The sequence below is a fragment of the Loxodonta africana genome, chromosome 16 (genome assembly GCF_030014295.1).
Source record: "Loxodonta africana isolate mLoxAfr1 chromosome 16, mLoxAfr1.hap2, whole genome shotgun sequence".
Lineage (NCBI taxonomy): Eukaryota > Metazoa > Chordata > Mammalia > Proboscidea > Elephantidae > Loxodonta > Loxodonta africana.
In genome coordinates this window covers 71,565,446-71,581,513 of record NC_087357.1, presented here as the reverse complement: position 1 = coordinate 71,581,513, position 16,068 = coordinate 71,565,446, and the positions used below count along the sequence as shown (strand labels likewise).

General features: G+C 39.1%; 1 protein-coding gene across 1 annotated transcript in view; it reads left to right on the top strand.

The window, feature by feature from the left end:
* The window catches only part of CFAP70 (cilia and flagella associated protein 70), a 146,800-nt gene that overhangs the window by 101,204 nt on the left and 29,528 nt on the right, over positions 1–16,068 (top strand). The window contains 3 exon segments of the mRNA XM_064269713.1: positions 12,311–12,444; positions 12,558–12,673; positions 12,858–13,067. Coding sequence (XP_064125783.1) covers positions 12,311–12,444; positions 12,558–12,673; positions 12,858–13,067 — 460 coding nt within the window.

The following is a 16,068-nucleotide window of genomic DNA, read 5'->3' as shown; positions in this document are numbered from 1 at the left end:
AGTTGTCAAGGATTTCATTTTACTTGGATCCACAATCAACAGCCATGGAAGCAGCAGTCAAGAAATCAAAAGACACATTGCATTGGGCAAATCTGCTGCAAAGGACCTCTTCAAAGTGTTGAAGAGCAAAGATGTCACCCTGAAGACTAAGGTGCGCCTGACCCAATCCATGGTATGTTCAATTGCATCATATGCATGTGAAAGCTGGACAATGAATAAGGAAGACCGAAGAAGAGTTGATGCCTTTGAATTGTGGTGTTGGTGAAGATTATTGAATATACCATGGACTGCCAAAAGAACGAACAAATCTGTCTTGGAAGAAGTGCGGCCAGAATGCTCCTTAGAGGCAAGGATGGCAGGAGTGCATCTTACGTACTTTGGACATGTTGTCAGTAGGGATCAGTCCGTGGGGAATGCTTGGCAGAGTACAGAGTCAGCGGAAAAGAGGAAGACCGCCAATGAGGTGGATTGACACAGTGGCTGCAACAATGAGCGCAAGCATAACAACGATTGTGAGGATGGCACAGGGCTGGGCAGTGTTTCTTTCCGATGTGTATAGGGTCGCTATGAGTTGGAACTGACTCGACAGCACCTAACAACAACAAGAACCCCGTGTTCTGGAACTCCGATCACTTGCAGATTTTCGCTTTCAATGGTATTCGATATAATCATCAGGGTTTCTTCATTTTTCATTCTTTTTTCTGATTTTTCCTCAAGCAAAGTTGTATCCAAGTTTTTGTCTTCAGTTTCACTGATTCTGTCTCCATTGTTTCAGACCTACTCCTCAGATCTTCTATCACACTATTTCTGAAATTGTGTTATCTTTTGGATTTTTACTTGTTGTTTTTGTATAATTTCTAGTTGTGAATTTAATGTGGCATTTTGTTCTTATATCATTTTCCTGAATTTGTCCATTTTTTCGTCTGCGTTTTCCATGAATTTGTCTGCCTTTTCCTTGTCTATTTTTAATTCATTTTTGTCTGCTTTTTGCTTCAACTTTTGAATAGCTCTGAATGTTAGAGATTTGAATTCCCTATCAGGTAGTTCTAGTGTCTTTTCTTTTACTGGAAAGTCATCTGGTATTTTATTTTGAATGCCTACTGGAACTATCCTCTCCTGTTTTTTTTAATATGCTTTGATATTGCCTGCTGTCTTTTGGACATTCAGCAGTTACTTTTTTTGTTTATTGATTGTAGATTTCCTTGTTCCGTCTTTCTTTTTTTGTTTTATTTGGTTATATCCGAGCAGGCGGGGTACATGTCCTTCGTTGTTTGCTCGTTTGTGGGCATGATATTTTTCACCTCCTTGTCCCATGGGCAGGGCCAGTTGCTCAGCTATGGTGCAGAAGGGCAGGTCCAGCTGAAGGGGAGGGACTGGTATGCGTTGTTTGTGGCACATACTAGGGCCATCAGGGCCACTGGGAATCAGTGGAGGGTAGGTTCCAGTAGCGGATGCCTGTGCTGCTTGGGGGTATGAGTTCAGCGGTTCAGGTAGGCAGGAAGGAGGGGGGAGAGAGGTTGTGATGTGTGGAGTGATGATGAGTATGGGAAAGAAGAGAGAGAGGAGAGATAAAGGAGCCAAAAACAAACAAACAAAAAAAGAGTGCTACGGGAGCTTATCATTGGAGTGGAGAGACGAGAAACTGAGAAATGGAGAAAAACAAAAGGGAGAAAAAAGATAATAAATACAAATTAGGAAAAAAAAAGAACAGTAAAGCCCCTAGAGATCCCAGCAGTGCGGCTTCAAAGACCGGGGAAGTGGCTCCCAGGCTGCGCAGTACAGCCTGGGCAGAAGGGCTCCGAAGCTGCAAAAAGAAAAAGGAAACAAACAAAACAAAATAAACAAAGGCCCCAGGGATCCCTCCAATGTGGCAGCATGGTCGGGGGAAGTAGCTCCCCAGCTGAGCGGCGCTTCACAACCCTTCAGGAAGAAGCAAAGCTGGCACATGGAGCCAGGTGTTTGAGAGAAAGGAGGGGGAGTTGGTGAGAAGCAGAGAAGAAACCAAAAGAAGCTGAAAAAAGCAACATCAGCAACAAATGGCACTGATGGAGCTGGCCAGTATGGGCAGGGCAAATCCAAATGGAAGGGGGCTAGAGCCGTGCCTCCTGGCCAAGAGACTGTGGCCAGTGGGAAGCAGCAGAGGTAGAGCAGGAGGGAGAAGGATGAGGGGTGGGAAAGCGTATATTGCTGTTTAACAGGTGCTTTGTCTCCTGCTGGGATCTCTGTGAAGCTGCTGATCTCTGATGTGGGCAGGGCGAATCCAAGCAGCGTGGACCCTGCTCTTTCTGGGCAGCTGAACAACTGCAGCCAGCTAGGAAGCTTCAGAGGCTGAGCAGAGGGAGAAGGATGGCAGGTGGGAAAATATATATCCCTGGTTACTGGGTGCTCTGTCTCCTGCTGGGAGCTCCGTGAAGCTGCTTTCCTGTACTCCCTGTCTGCCAATCTCTGACAGGAGTCCAAAATGGTGAATCCATGCTGCATTAGCTAATAGGGGACCTCTGCATGTATCTCTCTGTCATGAATTGAATTGTCCCCCCCAAAATGTTTATCAACTTGGTTAGGCCATGATTCCCAGTATTGTGTGGTTGTCCTACATTTTGTGGTTGTAATTTTAGGTTAATAGGATTAGGGTGGGGTTGTAATGTCACCCTTACTCAGGTCACCTCCCTGATCTTTCCCTGGGGAGTTTCCCTGGGGAGCTTCGCTCAAGAGATAAAAGGAAAGGGAAACAGAGATTTAGGGACCTCATACCACCAAGAAGGCAGCACCAGGAGCAGAACATGTCCTTTGGACCTGGGGTCCCTACGCCCGAGAAGCTCTTCAACCAGGGGAAGATTGAAGACGAGGATATTCTTCCTAGCCAACAGAGACAGAAAGCCTTCCCTTGGAGCTGACACCCTGAATTTGGACTTGTAACCTACTAGATTGTGAGAAAATAAATTTCTCTTTGTTAAAGCCATCCACTTGTGGTATTTCTGTTATGGCAGCACTAGATGACTAAAACACTCTCTCGCTCTCTGTTCTCTGTCAGTTTCTTATTCCATTTGGTGCTTGGCGAGTTCTTTATCTCTTCATTTGATGCTTAGGGTTCCAGGATTGACGTTTGTCTCTGTTTTACTTAGTTTTTTGGGTCTTTGCTGTGGAGGGATGGCGTGGTGCTTCTGTCTATAGTGCCATGTTGGCTCCGCCTCCTGTATGTCTATTCTTGTGATAGGTCTTATTTCTTTAGGATGTATTCCTAGGAGTAGGATTTCTGGGTCATATGGTATTTCTACTTCTAGCTTTTTAAGGAAGCGCCATATTTTCCAAAACGGTTGTACCATTTTGCATTCCCACCAGGAGTGTGTAAGAGTTCCCTACAACCTCTCCAACATTTGTAATTTTCTGGTTTTTTTTTATTAGTTCCAGTAATGTTGGGATGAAGTGGTTTCTCATTGTACTTTTTTTTTTTCTTTTTTTATTGTACTTTAGATAAAGGTTTACAGGACAAACTAGCTTCTCATTAGTCACTACACATTGCTTTATGACATTGTTTAACAACCCCTTGACATGTCAACACTCTCCCTTCTCAGCCTTAGTTTCCCTAATACCAGCTTTCCTGTCCCCTCCTGCCTTCTAGTCCTTGCTCCTGGACTGGTGTGCCCCTTTAGTCTGATTTTGTTTTGTGGGCCTGTCCAATCTTTGGCTGAAGGGTGAACCTCAGGAGTGACTTCATTACTGAGATGATAGGGTGTCCAGGGGCCATACTCTCAGGGTTTCTCCAGTCTCTGTCAGGCCAGCAAGTCTGTTCTTTCTTTCTGATTTAGAATCTTGTTCTACATTTTTCTCCAGCTCTGTCCAGGACCTCATTGTAGTTTGATTTGCATTTTTCTAATGGCTAGTGATCACAAACATTTCCTCATGTGCCTGTTAGCTGCCTGGATGTCTTCTTTGGTGAAGTGTCTGTATATATACTCTGCCCATTTTTAAACTGGATTATTTGTCTTTTTGTTGTTAGAGCTGTTGGATTTTCCTATAGATTTTAGACAGTAGACCTTTGTCAGATATGTCGTAGCCCAAAAGTTTTTCCCAGTCTGTAGGTTCTCTTTTTACTCTTTTGGTTAAGTCTTTTGATGAGTGTAAGTGTTTAATTTTTAGAAGATCCCAGTTATCTTGCTTATCTTCTGGTGTTTGAATATTATTAGTTATAATTTGTATCCTATTTAGGTCGTATATTAGGACCCTAGCATTGACCCTATTTTTTCTTCCTGATCTTTATAGTTTTTTGTTTGTTTGTTTGTTTTATCCTTAGGTCTTTGATCCATTTTGAATTGGATTTTGTGTATAGTGTGAGGTATGGGTCCTGTTGAATTTTTTTACAGATTGACATCCAGTTTTGCCAGTGCTGTTTGTTAAAAAGATTGTCTTTTCCCCATGTAATGGACTTTGGACCTTTGTCAAAGATCGGGTACCCGTAGATAGATAGATTTACATATCAGTTTACAGTTCTGTTCCATTGGTTTACGTGTTTGTCATTGTACCAGTACCAGGCTGTTTCAGCTACCATATTCCCAACAACCATGGCTGTATGGTAGGTTCTGAGGTCAGGCAGTGCAAGGCCTTTTACTTTGTTCTTCTTCTTCAATAATGCTTTACTTATACAGGGCCTCTTTCCTTTCCATATAAAGTTAATAATTAGTTTTTCCATCTTGTTAAAGAATGCTGTTGGTATTTGAATCAGAATTGCATTGTATTTGTAGATTGCTTTGGGTAAAATTGATATTTTTACAGTGTTGAGCCTACCTACCCATAAGCATGGTATGTTTTTCCATGGCTTCTCGCAGTAGAGTTTTGTAGTCAGTTTCTTCATATCATCCCCAACACTTGTTATTGTCTGTTTTTGATTATAGCCGTTCTAGTGGGTGTGAAGCGGTATCTCATTGTTGTTTTGATTTGTATTTCCTTAATGACTAATGACGTTGAGCATATTTTCATATTTATAATTTTTTCAAGAGGAAAATAATGCTCCAAATTCTAAATTAACTGACAGAGGAATATTAGGATACAGCCAGTTCACAACATCAGTCTAAAAAAATTAATTGCTATAGCCTTGGTATTTTCAAAAATCCTTACTCATTGTAGCATGATTCACAATAACGAAAAGATGGAAACAACCCAAGTATCTATCAACAAATGAATGGATATACAAAATGTGGTATATCCATACAATGGAATATTATTCAGCCATAAAGAGAAAGGAAGTTCTCATATATGCTATTATGTGGATGACCTTTGAAAACAGTAGTTTCAGTGAAATTAGTCAGGCTCAAATGGAAAATTATAGTATGATCCCACATATAAAATATCTAGAATAAGCATATCATAAAGACAGAAGTTTATTAATGGCTACTAAGGGCCCAGGCAAGGGGAAAATGGGGAGTTATTACATAAGAGGCACTGAATTTCTGATTAGGGTGATGAAAAACATTTGGAAATGGATAGTGGTGATTTATGCACAACATAGTGAATGTAATTAACGTCACTGAATTGTGCACTTAAAAAATTGTCACTGATAGAGCTCTTCAAGAGATCAGGAAGGAGATCAGGCAAAACACAGAACAAGCCAAGCAGCAGACAGACAAAGCAATAGAGGAACTTAAGAAGATTAGAGAAGAGCATAATGACAAATGTAATAGGCTGCAGGAATCCATAGAGAGACAGCAAACAGAAATTCAAAAGATTAATTAACAATAAAATTTCAGAAGTAGACAACTCACTAGAAAGTCACAGGAGGAGAATTGAGGAACTAGAAGTCACAATTAATGAGACTGAAGATAAAGCACTTGACACCAACATATTTGAGGAAAAGTCAGAGAAAAGAATTTAAAAAAATAAAGAAAAACAAAGAATTATGTAGGACTCTGTCAAGAGGAATAACCTACAAACGATTGGAGCACCAGACCGGGGGGATATCAGAAAATACAGAGAGAATTGTTGAAGATTTATTGGCAGAAAACTTCCCTGATACCATAAAAGATGAGGTGATACCTATCCTTGATGCTTATTGAACCCCACACAAGGTAGATGCCAAAAGAAAGTCACCAAGACATATTATAATCAAACTTGCCAAAACCAAAGATAAAGAGAGAATTTTAAGAGCAGCTAGGGATAAATGAAAAGTCACCTACAAAGGAGAGTCCATAAGAATAAGCTTGGACTACCCAGCAGAAACCATGCACGCAAGAGGTACTGGGATGGCATATATAAAGCCTTGAAGGAAAAAAAATTGCCAGCCAAGAATACAGATCGAGCAAAACTGTCTCTCAAATATGATGGCGAAATTAGGACATTTCCAGATAAACAGAAGTTTAGGGAATTTGCAAAAACCAAACTAAAATTACAAGAAATACTAAAGGGGGTCATCTGTTTAGAAAATAATAACATCAGATAACAACCCAAGACTAAATTACAGGACAGAGCTACCAGATATCAACCCAGACAGGGAAATCACAAAAATAAATCAAAGCTAAAATGCTCAAAACAGGGAAACAGATGTCATTTTGTAAAAGATGACAACATTAAAACAAAAAAGAGAGACTAAAAAATGTAGTCATAGATCTTTCATACAGGGGGAAGTCAAGGCAATATAAAGAAATAAAAGTTTGGTTTACGCTTAGAAAAATAGGGGTAAATATTAAGGTAACGACAAAGGAAACTAACTATCCTATACATCAAAAGAAGAAACAAGAAAAATGTGAAGAGTCAGCAAATACAAAAGCAACAACAATGAAAAAGAGCAAAAGAAAATATATAAAGAAAACGACTCAGCACAGAAAATTAAGTGGAACAAAAAAACTATCAACAGCACACAAAAAAAGACATCAAAATGACAGCATGACAGCAACTCATACCTACCAATAATTACACTGAGTGTAAATGGACTAAATGCACCAACAAAGAGGCAGAGTGGATAAAAAACACGATCCATCTATATGCTGCCTACAAGAGACACACCATGGACTTAAAGACACAAACAAAAACTCAAAGGATGGAAAAAATATATCTAGCAAACAACAATCAAAAAAGAGCAAGAGTGTCAGTATTAAAAATAGACAAAATAAAATAGACTTTAAAGTAAAATCTACCACAAAGGATAAGGAGGACACTATATAATGATTAAAGGGTCAGTACACCAGGAGGACATAACCGTAATAAATACTTATGCCCCCAACGAAAAGGCTCCAAAATACATAAAACAAACTCTAACAGAATTGAAAAGAGAGACAGGTCCATATTAATAGCTGGAGACTTCGACACACCACTTTTGGTGAAGGACAGAACATTCAGGAAGAAGCTCAGGAAAGACAGAGAAGACCTAAATACTACAGTCAACCAACTTGACCTAGTAGACATAAACAGAACACTCCACCCAACAGCAGCCAAGTATACTTTCTTTTCCAACACACATGGAACATTCTCCAGAATAGACCACATATTAGGCCATAAAGCAAACCTTAACAGAATCTGAAGCATCAAAATATTACAAAGCATCTTTTCTGACCATAAACCCATAAAAGTAGAAATCAGTAACAAAAAAGCAGGGAAAAAAATGAAACACATGGAAACTGAACAACACTTTGCTCAAAAACTACTGGATATTATAGAAGAAATTAAGGACAAATAAATTCACAGAATCAAATGAGAATGAAAACACATCCTACCAGAACCTTTGGGACACAGCAAAAGCAGTGCACAGAGGTCATTTTATAGCAATAAAGGCACACATTCAAAAAGAAGAAACAGCCAAAATCAAAGAATTAACCCTATAACTCGAACAAATAGAGAGCTGAAAAAGAAGCCCTTAGGCACCAGAAGAAAGCAAATAACAAAAATTAGAGCAGAATTAAATGAAACAGAGAATAGAAAACCAATTGAAAGAGTTAACAGACCAAAAGCTGGTTCTTTGAAAAATAAGATCAACAAAATTGATAAACCTTTGGCCAAAAGTGACAAAAGAAAAACAGGAGAGGAAGCAAAGAACCCAAATAAGGAATGAGATGGGCGATATGACAACTGACTCAAATGAAATTAAAAGAATCATAACAGAATACTATGAAAAATTGTACTCTAACAAATTTGAAAACCTAGAGGAAATGGACAAATTTCTAGAAACACACTACCTACCTAAACTAACACAAACAGAGGTAGAACAACTAAATAAACCTGTAACAAAAGAAGAGATTGAAAAGATAATTTAAAAACTCCCAACAACACAACAACAAAAAACCCTGGCACTGATGGCTTCACTGGAGAATTCTACCAAACTTTCAGAGAAGAGTTAACACCACTACTACTAAAGGTATTTCAGAGCATAGAAAAGAATGGAATACTCCCACACTTATTCTCTGAAGTCTGATACCAAAACTAGGGAAAGACACCACAAAAAAAGAAAATTATAGACCTACATCCCTCATGAACTTAAATGCAAAAATCCTCAACAAAATTCTAGCCAATAAAATTGAACGTGTCAAAAAAAAATAATTCACCATGGCCAAGTGGGATTCATACCAGGTATGCAGGGATGGTTCAACATTAGAAAACAATCAATGTAATCCATCACATAAATAAAACAAAAAACAAGAACCACATGATCTTACCCATTGATACGGAAAAGGCATTTGACAAAGTTCAACACCCGTTCATGATAAAAACTCTCAGCAAAATAGGAATAAAAGGGAAATTCTTCAATATAATAAAGAGCATTTATACAAAGCCAACGGCCAACATCACCCTAAATGGAGAGAGCCTGAAAGCATGCCCCTTGAGAACAGGAACCCGACAAGAATGCCCTTTATCACCACTCTTATTCAACATTGTGCTGGAGGTCCTAGCCAGAGCAATTAGGCTAGAAAAAGAAATAAAGGGCATCCAAATTGGTAAGGAAGAAGTAAAAATATCTCTATTTGCAGATGGTATGATCTTATACACCAAAAAACCCATTGCCATCGAGTCGATTCTGACTCATGGTGACCATATAGGTCAGAGTAGAACTGTCCCATAGAGTTTCCAAGGAGTGCCTGGTGGGTTTGAACTGCCGACCTTTTGGTTAGAAGGTGTAGCACTTAACCACTATGCCGCCAGGGGTTCCTTGATCTTATACACAGAAAACCCTTAAGAATCCACAATAAAACTACTGAAACTAATAGATGAGTTCAGCAGAGTATCAGGATACAAGATAAATATATAAAAATCAGTTGGATTCCTGAACAACAACAAAGAGAACGTCAAAGAGGAAATCACCAAATCAATACCATTTACAGTAGCCCCCAAGAAGATAAAATACTTAGGAATATATCTAACCAGAGACTTAAAAGACCTGTACAAATAAAACTACAAGACACTACTTCAAGAGACCAGAAGAGATCTGCATAAGTGGAAAAACATACCTTGCTCATGGATAGGAAGACTCAACATTCTGAAAATGTCTATTCTACCTATTCTACTCAAAGCGCTCTCTAGATACAATGCAATCCCGATCCAAATTCCGGTGGCATTTTTTAATGAGATGGAGAAACAAATCACCAACTTCATATGGAAAGGGAAGAGGCCCCGGATAAGTAAAGCATTACTGTAGAAGAACAAAGTGTGAGGCCTCACACTACCTGATTTTAGAACCTGTTATACCACCATGGTAGTCAAAACAGCCTGGTACTGGTACAACAGATACATAGACCAGTGGAACAGAATTGAGAATCCAGACGTAAAATCATCCACCTATGAGCAGCTGATATTTGAGAAAGGCCCAAAATCCATTAATTGGTGAAAAGATAGTCTCTTTAACAAATGATGCTGGTGTAACTCCATCTCCATCTGCAAAAAAAAGGAACAAGACCCATACCTCACACCATGCCCAAAAACTAACTCAAAATCGATCAAAGTTCTAAATATAAAACCTAAAACGATAAAGATTATGGAAGAAAAAATAGGGACAACACTAGGAGCCCTAATACATGGCACGAACAGTATACAAATCATTACTAACAATGCTCAAACACCAGAAGAGAAACTAGATAACTGGGAGCTCTTAAAAATAAAACACTTTTGCTCATCCAAACACTTCACCAAAAGAGTAAAAAGACAACCTACAGACTGGGAAAAAAATGTTGGGTACGACAAATTCGATCAGCGTCTAATCTCTAAAATCTACAAGATACTGCAAAACCTCAACAAAAAAAGGCAAATAACCCAATTAAAAAATGGGCAAAGGATATGAACAGGTGCTTCACCAAAGAAGACTCTGGTGGCTAACAGATATGTAAGGAAATGTTCACAATCATTAGCCATTAGAGAAATGCAAATCAAAACTACAATGACATACCATCTTACCACAAGGCTAGCATTAATCCAAAAAACAAAATAATAAATGTTGGAGAGATTGTGGAGAGACTGGAACACTTATAGACTGCTGGTGGGAATGTAAAATGGTACAACCACTTTGGAAATCGATTTGGTGCTTTCTTAAAAAGCTAGAGATAGAACTACCATACGATCCAGCAATCCCACTCCTTGGGATATATCCTAGAGATATAAGAGCCCTCACGTGAATAGACATATGCACACCCATGTTCATTACAGAACTGTTTACAATAGCAAAAAGATGGAAACAACCTAGGTGCCCATCAACAGATGAATGGATAAACAAATTATGGTATATTCACACAATGGAATACTACACAACGACAAAGAACAATGATGAATCTGTGAAACATCTCATAACGTGGAGGAGTCTGGAGGGCATTATGCTGAGTGAAATTAGTCATTTGCAAAAGGACAAATATTGTATGAGACCACTATTATAAGAACTCAAGAAAAGGTTTAAACACAGAAGAAAACATTCTTTGATGGTTGCGAGGGTGGGAGGAAGGGAGAGGGGTATTCACTAAGCAGAATTATTTTAGGTGAAGGAAAGGACAACACACAATACAGGGGAAGTCCGCACAACTGGAGTAAACCAAAAGCTAAGAAGTTTCCAAACCAGATACTTCGAGGAATGGAACAGCAGGGCCGGGGTCTGGGAACCATGGTTTCAGGGGATATCTAGGTCAATTGGCATAACAAAATTTGTTAAAATGTTCTGCAGCCCACTTTGGTGAATGGCATCTGAGGTCTTAAAAGTTAGCAAGCGGCCATCTAAGATGCATCACTTGGTCCCAACCCACCTGGAGCAAAGGAGAATGAAGAACACCAAAGACAAAAGGATAACAGTAGCCTAAGAGGAAGGAAAAAACCTAGGGCCACATAAATCAGAGACTCCCATCAGTCCGAGACCAAAAGAACTATGTGGTATCCATCTACCACCAATGACTGCCCTGACAGGGAACACAACAGAGAGTCCCAGATGGAGCAGGAGAAAAGCGGGATGCAGAACTCAAATTCTAGTAAAAAGAGCAGACTTAATGGGCTGACTGAGACTGGAGGGACCGTAGAAAACACGGACGCCGGACTCTCTGTTAGCCCCAAACTAAAACCATCCCCGAAGCTAACTCTTCAGACTAAAATTAGACTGGACTGTAAGACATAAAATAATACTGGTGAAGAGTGTACTTCTTCACTCAAGTAGACACATGAGACTAAGTGGGCAGCTCCTGCCTGGAGGCGAGATGAGAAGGCAGAGGGGGTCAGGAGCTGGTTGAATGGACTCGGAAAATAGAGGGTGGAGAGGAGTGTGCTGTCACATTGTAGGGAGAGCCACTAGGGTCACATAAGAATGTGCGTATAAGTTTTTGTATGGGAAACTGACTTGAATTTTAAACTTTCACTTAAAAGAGAATAAAGAAAAAAATTGTCATTGGTGGATATGTATCTCTTACCACAATAAAATTTCATTTAAATAAATTCTTCAATTCCATTTTAGCAAATGTGAGCAAAACCTGGGAAGAATTTTTCGTTAGGAGGCACTTTTAAAAAACAGAATTATATATAAGCTTATATTTGCCATTTCAAGATTATATGATTCATATACCATGAAATCAATCTCTAGACTCCTAAGGTATTAGATGAGCTTAGGCTGGTCAGAAAACTGACAAAGGAATAAATAACTTGAGGATTCAATTTTTAAATAAATTCAACAAATATTTATTGATCATCTGCTATAAGCCAGAATACTGACTATGCTAGGCATTTAGGATTCAGTGGTAAGGAAAAAAGTAGTTCTGGTCTCTGCACTCAAAAGTTTGTAATATTTGTGGAATGCTTACTGCATGATATGTACACAAAAAATATGACATAATGTTATAATAACCTTAGCCCTCCTGATGCTTCCTGTGCCCAGAGGTTGGTCCGTGAGCCCCAGAATTTGGAGCACTGGTTGGATTATGGTGCCTTCTGCCTCCTAACTGAGGACAAGATCAAAGCACAGGAGTGTTTTCGGAAAGCCCTTTCCCTCAACCAGCATCACATCCACAGGTATGGGTGGAAGGGAGATGGGGAACGAGTGGGAGCAGACGCTCCTGCATGAAATTGTCTTGGTTCCATGACTGACATGGAACCACGTTGTAAATTTGGTGGTCTCTTCTCAGCTTGCTGCTCTGTGGTATCCTGGCTGTCCTGATGGAGAACTATGAGCAGGCAGAAATTTTCTTTGAGGATGCCACTTGCTTGGAACCAACCAGTGTTGTGGCCTGGACTTTACTTGGTATGGTATTTTCCTGCGATCTGAAAATAATTTTCTTCGTTTATAAGATTCCCTTTCTCTTTAGTGGCTCATCATGTATTCTTGAACTTTGGTAAAAATGTGGGAAAAATAAGTGAAATGTAATTCTTCGGTACGTGATGGTGAAAAATTAGTCACATTTATTTCCACATTTCTCTTTCTTCAGGTTTGTACTATGAAATTCAAAACAATGATATTCGAATGGAAATGGCATTTCATGAGGCCTTCAAACAGCTTCAGACTCGAGTAACAAAGCAGAAGAGCACTGGTACTCTAGAGAACCTTGAAGAAGGGGGGAAGGTGGAATCCAATTTAGACCCTTGGGTGACCACGGATGGTTCTTCTGCAATAGCAATCAAGGTGGAAGCCCCAGCAGGTAGGGCCAGGGAGTGGAGATGATTAATGACTACTGGGAAAATTACTGGCCTTATGAATAGGACCTGGCACATACTAGGCACTCAGTAAATACTTTAAATGAATGAGTAGGCAGAGTTTTGAGCTGTTTCAGGGATACAAGGAAAGGCTCCTTACATCTAAATATTTCCTTATTCATATGGCTAGGGGTCTGAAACTTCTACTGTTGAGATTCAGTTTTTTTAATCTTAGAAAATATTCTGTCTCCGTAAGTCCTTATTGAAATACACTTGCCCCTAAAAAGGGGTATCATTCCAGCAGAATGATCCCCTCATTCTCCTTTCTACCATGTGAGGTCAAGCTCTTGTGACACTTAAATTTATTTATTTGTTTATGTGCTGCCTTTTTTTCCACTGTTCTTCAATGCTACTCTCCTTTCCTCCACTTTAGGAATTAATCATTTGTGATGCATTTAATGTATATGTTTTTATTTGTTTTGGTTTTTGCATATGTGCATTGTTATTTTGAGTGCATACATTTTTAACAACTTTACTGAGTATAACTGACATTCAATAAACTGCACATTTTTAAGATGTACAGTTAACTTTTGACATAGGTACACACCCATGAAAACATCAGCACAGTCAAGATAATGAATATATCCATATCCAAATTGGTTATAGCTGAGGAATTTACACCCATGGAAATCAGCAAACCCGGTAAACCAGGCTCCATCCACATCCCAGAGAGCCAGCTTTTAAACATTTAACAGCTCACCACTGGATATATAGGAAAGCCTCAAATATTTAGAAATTAAACAATACCCTTCTAAATAATCCATAGGTCAAAGAAGAAATCACAAAGTCATTTGAACAGGATGATAATGAATACACAACGAATAAAGATTTGTGAGATGAGCTAAATCAATGCATAGAGGGAAAGCCATAAAGCTTTAAATGCTTATATTACAAAACAAAAAACCTCTAAAATCAAATATAAGCATCTATCTCAAAAAGCTAGAAAAAGAAGAGCAAATTAAACCTGAAGTAGAAGGAAAGAAATGATAAAGCTCAGAGTAGAAATTGAAAACAGACAAAAGTAAAATCAATGAGACCAAAACTGATTTATTTCAAAAGATCAATTAAATTGGTAAATCTGTTTACAAAAAATACATACTACCAAAATTAGGAATGGAAGATGGGACATAACTGCAAATCTTACAGCCATTAAAATGGTAATGAGGGGAAATTATGAACAAAATGCCCATAAACTCACCACAATGAGATACCATCTCACCCCAACACTACTGGCACAAATCAAAGAAACAGAAAATAACAAATGTTGGAGAGGCTGCGGGGAGAATGGAACTCTTATGCACAGCTGGTGGGAACGCAAAATGGTATAACCATTCTGGAAAACGATATGGTGCTTCCTTTAAAAACTAAAATAGAAATACCATACGATCCAGCTATCCCACTCCTAGGAATATATCCTAGAGAAATAAGAGCCGTCACACGAATAGACATATGCACACCCATGTTCATTGTAGCATTGTTCACAACAGCGAAGAGATGGAAACAACCTAGATGCACATCAGGAGATGAATTGATAAACAAACTATGGTACATACAGATAATGGAATACTATGCAATGATAAAGAACAGTCATGAATCTGTGAAACATCTCACAACATGGATGAATCTGGAGGGCATTATGCTGAGTGAAATAAGTCAATCACAAAAGGACAAATACTGTACAAGATGACTATTATAAAAACTCATGAAAAGGTTTACACACAAAAAGAAACAATCTTTGATGATTATAAGGGAGGGAAATGGTGGGGAGGGAAAAACACTAACTAGACAATAGATAAGTGGTAACTCTAGTGAACGCTAAGCCAGTACACAACACTGAGGAAGTCAGCACAACTTGACCAAGGCAAGGTCATAAAAGCCTCACAGACACATCCAAACTCCCTGAGAGACCGAATTACAGGGCTGAGGGCTGGCGACCATGGCCTCAGGGGACATCTAGCTCAATTGGCATAACATTTATAAAGAAAATGTTCTACATCCTACTTTGGTGAGTAGTGTCTAGGGTCTTAAAAGCATGTGAGTGGCCATCTTAGATACTCTACTGGTCCCGCCCCATCTGGAGCAAGGGAGAATGAAGGAAACCAAAGACACAAGGGAAAGATTAGTCCAAAGGATTAATGGACCACAACTACCACAGCCTCCACCTGACTGAGTCCAGCACAACTAGATGATGCCCACCTACTGCCACCAACTGCTCTGACAGGGATCACAATAGAGTGTCCCGGGCAGAGCTGGGGAAAGCTGTAGAACAAAATTCTAACTCACACACACACAAAAAAAGACCAGACTTACTAGTCTGATAGAGATTGGAGAACCCTGAGAGTATGGCCTCTGGATGCCCTCTTAACTCAGTACTGAAGTCACTCCTGAGGTTCACCCTTCAACCAAAGATTAGACAGGCCCATAAAACAAAACAAGACTTAATGGGATCATCAGCCCAGGGGCAAGGACGAGAAGGCAGGAGGGGCCAGGAAAGCTGGTAATGGGGAACCCACGGCCAAGAAGGGGAGAGTGTTGACACATCACAGAGTTGGCATCAATATCACAAACAATATGTGTATTAATTGCTTAATGAGGAACTAATTTGCTCTGTAATCCTTTATCTAAAGCACAATAAAAAGAAAAAAAATAGCCAGTAAATTCAACAACTTAAGAAAAAAGGACAGACCTTGAAATGCATAAACTAACAAAGCTTACTCAGGAAGAAAGAAAAAATGTGAAATTAAAAACCTCACAAAGAAAACTCCAGACCCAAAAGGCTTCACTGGTGAATTCTATCAAACATTTAAGGAAGAAATAATACCAATTCTACCACACACTCTCAGAAAATAGAGGAGGAAATATTTTCCAATTCATATTTTAAGAATAGTGTCACCCTGATACCAAAACCAAAGTCATCCAAGAAGAGTACGTACCAATAACTCTCAT